Below are 4936 nucleotides of genomic sequence, written 5' to 3'. Positions count from 1 at the left end.
CTTAGGGAGCTGGGGATGTTCAACCTGGAGAAGAGAAGGTTAAGAGGTGATATGATGGCCCTGTTTAAATATTTGAAGGGATGTCACATTGAGGAGGGAGCAAGCTTGTTTTCTGCTGCTCCAGAGAACAGGACCCAGAACAATGGATGCAAGCTCCAGGAAAGGAGATTCCACCTCAACATTAGGAGGAACTTCTTGACAGTAAGGGCTGTACGAAAGTAGAACACACTCCTTCCTCAGAGTGCAGTAAGGGCTGTTTGACAGAGGAGAATGGTTTGGACATGTGTTCTACATGATTTGGCCCCCATGTGCATGAACAGAGCAGGAACATTTCTTTTCCTCCTTGTGAGTCACGGCCCCTGTTAAAGAATATGGAAAGCTGCACGTAAATCATTGACCCCCTCAGGCCTAAAACAAGAGTGGGAATTGTACGGCTCTCCAGATATCGTTGGACTGCCTGAAACACTACAGACAAAGGGTATGGAATGCTGGGAGTTGCAATCCACAACAACTGGAGTGTAAAACATTTCTCACCACTGGCCTACAATCTACTGCGAGTCCCAGCCAAAGGTAGCTAATGCATTCAACACTGCAGGGGTGTTGAATCTGTTCTCGGTTTTAATGTTCTTCCTCTCATAGCTTCCCTGTGAAGGAGCTCTACAATTACATTTCTGTAATTGTTCATCTATTTTTGACCATGTTCAGTTCAGTTAATAAGGCAACATGATGCTCCATAAATCCTAAGGACTAGTAGTTTACAGAATGGCCTTATAATGCGTCACCTTTACAATCCAGAGCTCAAAGCAGACTACAAGCTTGTAAATGTTGTCATGGCTTCACACAAACTATATTAAGAACTGAACTGAATACACACACACACACACACACACATGAATTCCTGAATTGGACCCGCTGGCTGTTTCTGGGAACGCACAATACCAGCCCCATTGAAGCAATGAGATTTCGACTTCACATTAATTGCCATTATTCTCTCCTATGGCATCTTGGGATTTATCATTTGTTGTGGTTCCAGAACTCGCTGACTCAAAACTATAAATCCCATAATTCCATAGCATTGCTCCATGGCAGGTAAAGTGGTGCCAAACTGCACTAATTCTGTAGTGCAGATGCAGCCTGTTATAAATATTAAAGTACTATTCAGCAATTGAGTCAATGGGACTATGCTAGTTGGGACTATTGATTAATAAATTTATTTATTTCTTTTCTATGCCACCTTTCTTTCAGAAAGGGACCCAAGGTGACTTGCAAAATAAAACCAAACAGATTTGCAATTGGATTTAGGACTAGGATCTTAACTAGGTGTGCTTTTATCCCAGTTCAACTCAAGCGGGTATTAGAGGATGCACATATCTTAGGTTTTGAGTTCCACAGCACTGAAAAATAGCTCTGTTTTTGTTGTTGTTGCTGCTGTTGTTGTTTTCCCCCAATGTCCAAGTACCTAGAAGGAGTTAAAAACAAAGGTTCATTCCTATCAATTAATTCATGGCTGCCATATTCTTATTCCGACCATCTCTGGTGTCCCATCTTCTCTGGAAGTTAGTATGATGACCGGTGGCTCAGAGAGTTGAAGCCATTGTGAAATTTTGAGAAACGGGGCGGCTCATTCATGATGCTTCTTGGTGTTATAGACTTGCCATATATTTCAGCCCAGGGCCGGGAAGGCCTTCTGATGTTAGGCATAGGACATTTCATGGGATACAAAGAGCTGCCCATGGTGGCAAGGGCTGTTGACGTTGTCATCTCCTTGCTGCACAGTGCATGGGTCTTATTGCTTTCCAAGGCCGGGGGATCCTGGGCGCATGGTTCCAGCACTTCCACTTTGCAGGTTTCGGGGAAAACTTTAAGAAGTGGTGCAGGCAAGTCTATCTCTACAGGAGGTGGCGTCACTACAAACTTCATCTCTCGTCCCTCAGAGATGCATGAAGAAGGACCCAACAGCCCACGGACTGTAGCGCAGTCCTTTGCGCGGGCTGATAGGATTTTGACTTCACCGCCATCTTCCTCACCACTGGTGATGGCACATCGTTCCCCACTTGTGATGGCTTCGGTTCCTTCACACTGGTTGTAGATCTCCACCACACACTCCTCCGCCAGAACTTGAACAATAGGGCTCTGAATGCTGATTTCAATCTCTGGTGGGTATACTACCACCTTGGTACTCTCTCCTTGTACCACACACTGGACATCACTGTTAAGCCCACATGGGACTGAGGTGGAGCGATACATGCCCTGCGGGGCAAGGGAGCAGTCAGAAACAGATGTGGAGCGTTGAATGGCAAGTGGATGGGAACCACTGGGCTCACAGGGGGTTGAGGTCTCTATGAGGCATTCGTTGGGATGGCTGGTGAGCTCTGGCCCTGGCATTAAAATGCAGACAGGTGGGGGATAGATCACGAGTTGTGAGTCTGAACAGGTGGCTGTGCAACATGGGGTGTCTCCGCCAGAAATGGCGCGTAGGCCTGACGACTTGGTGGCGATTGCCGTGGAGCATCCGTCGCCGCACAGCTCAGAGCCATTGGTGAGACACGAGGTCTTGGTTTCCACCAGACACTTACCAGGGTTCGTGGTGAGAGAAATTCCTGGCATGGTGACAACGATGGGCGGGGGGTATATCAGCATTTTGGAATCTGGGCATTTGGAGACACATGGTTCCGTCACACATTTCACAGCCGTGCCAGACATTTTGACGGGATGAGGGTCAGCCTGGGAGGAAAATGGGATAAATCAAAAAGAATCAGAATTACATTTAGCTATGGAGATTGATTCCCCCTACCATGATCTTGCCCAAGATCTTCCAAATTCATTGAAATGTCATCTACATAGGGGGCATGTCTACATAGACCAAATGAGCCAGTTCCTCCCGTAGCCCAAGCCTCAACTCAACTGCAGACTGTCTTCATGAACTGAGGCCAGTTCTGCATTGAATCTGGGCCATCCCTGTCTTAAATATTAACAAGATTTACCTTTTGCTCTGGATTTTTCAGGAAAATCTAGAGCACTCTGGAGAAACGCAGGTGTCTGCTTACACAGTGTCCCACTGTGCTAGTGGGCACCACCACTGCTGGCATGGGTTGAGACACCCAGCAACGTCTTGTTCTTGACCTCAGAGAAAGCAGCTCATTCCAACAGTGGTAATGCCCAGTGGCACCATGAAATGCTGTATAAGCCATCCAGCATCGCTCTAGTATGCAGAGGTAATGGGGGAATTCAGGACACCTTGGGGGCCAGAATACTCCGGGCACAACCTGGGGTATTCTGGACAGTGTAGATCCCCCCTAAGTGTAGCTGCCACTATGATATGTAACCACATAATTTTAAGTGGTAGAATTCAAAGATATAGCCATGTTAATCTGTAGGACAGTGGTTCTCAACCTGTGGGTTGCAACCCCTTTGGTGGTCGAACGACCCTTTCACAGGGTTGGCGCAATAATCTATAATATTCTAGTGCAGCAGTTCTCAACCTGTGGGTTGCAACTCCTTTGTGGTTCTCAACCTGTGGGCCGCAGCATTGGGAAGGGTGAGAACCACTGCTTAAGTCTACTTTCTCAGATACACGTCCAAATGCATCTGGGGAAGTTGACTGAAGTCTACGAAAGCTTACACCAACAACTTCTTTCTTTAGTTAGTCTCAAAGGTGGTACGAGATCTCTCTGCATACCCCTAATTCTAAAATGCTCATGGAAGAGTCCAGAAAAGGTGTAATATTTTTATCCTTGAGTCCCTATACTAGGAGGTGAGATACAAATAAATCAAATCCCAAAGGTGGGATATAAATCAATCAAATAATAGCAATAATAGTGCAGGCACCAACAAATGTGACCAGTACTCTTGGCCCATTTTATCCAACTGCCTTTGCAAAAATGCCAATTGCTTTCAGTCACAAATGACCCACTTGTTTCCACTGGTCCAAACTGGTCCCATCCCTTTCAGTTCTTGATGCCATTCTTAATTACTGGTTTGGCTTCTTTACACCTCCCACAGGCATTGTATGGCCTACTTCTTTTCACGATCTTTAATTTTCCATAGCACGACCCACAGAAATTCCAGAACAACCCATTCCTGAGCAGGTGAGTTCCAGCCCTGACCACCCTTTGTTTCCGAAAGTGCCACCCATCCCATGCCTGTCTTCCTGGTCACACTTTCTCCTCCCTTTTCTAACCTGTTCCACTTCCCTTTTCTTTTTTCCCAATCCAGATTAGCAAGAACCTTTTGTTTTCCTTTTCTGAATGTTAACTCAGCTACATACCTGCTTTTTCCTGGCTTGTCACTAAGAAACCTCACGCCACTCGTCCAGAGTGTAGAGCTATTTCCCCAGCTTTATAGCTTGCAAGAGGACTCAGGCACTCCCTTTTTTGTTTAATTCCTTCCTCTCAGCATTGCTAATTAGGAACTCCAGCAGCAACTCTCGAAAGCTGAGGATTTGCTCAGGGGCACTGCATGGAAGGAGACATGATGCTAGACTGGTTTGGAGAGGGGAGTCATCCTCATCCCAGAATGAGTGTTTGCAAACAAGGAACTGGGAATGATGCAGCGTGACACTGCTTCCATGGCTCGATGCATTGGGATTCTTGGATTTGTAGCTTTGCGAGCCATTTAGCCTTCCCTGTCAGGGAACTCTGGCATGCCCACAACACTACCAATCCCAGAATTCCATAGCATTGAGCTGTGGAAGTTGAAGTGATGTCTGACTGCTTTACTGCTGCGGTGTGGCAGCATCCAAAGGGAGAGAATAAGCATTTGTGGGACTCATTCCCACTTACAGATAAATCGGTGTGTGATCTGAATCAATGGATCAATTCAACAGTGGAGCATGGTTCCCACTACATTTGCCCCAATCGCATTTTCCCCTCTAAAATAATCCACTTTTGGTTCACATTCATGCATGAATTGATTCAAAATGGACCCACTCCAGCTG

General features: G+C 46.2%; 1 protein-coding gene across 1 annotated transcript; it reads right to left on the bottom strand.

Annotated features, from left to right (window-relative positions):
• Positions 1-1557: 1557 nt before the first annotated feature.
• Positions 1558-2703, bottom strand: LOC149301842 (uncharacterized). The gene has a single exon (XM_089482725.1). The coding sequence runs from the start codon at positions 2701-2703 to the stop codon at positions 1558-1560; it is 1146 nt and encodes a 381-aa protein (XP_089338851.1).
• Positions 2704-4936: the final 2233 nt, after the last annotated feature.

Source organism: Sceloporus occidentalis, unplaced genomic scaffold (assembly GCF_023333645.1).
Source record: "Sceloporus occidentalis isolate IW3139 unplaced genomic scaffold, rSceOcc1.0.p SCAF_20, whole genome shotgun sequence".
NCBI lineage: Eukaryota > Metazoa > Chordata > Lepidosauria > Squamata > Phrynosomatidae > Sceloporus > Sceloporus occidentalis.
Note: the sequence above shows the minus strand (reverse complement) of the source record. Positions and strands in the feature narration are given on the sequence as shown.

What these genes read in the sequence shown, in the direction of transcription:
- LOC149301842 (XM_089482725.1), bottom strand. Translation starts at nt 2,703, where the DNA reads ATGTCTGGCACGGCTGTGAAATGTGTGACGGAACCATGTGTCTCCAAA.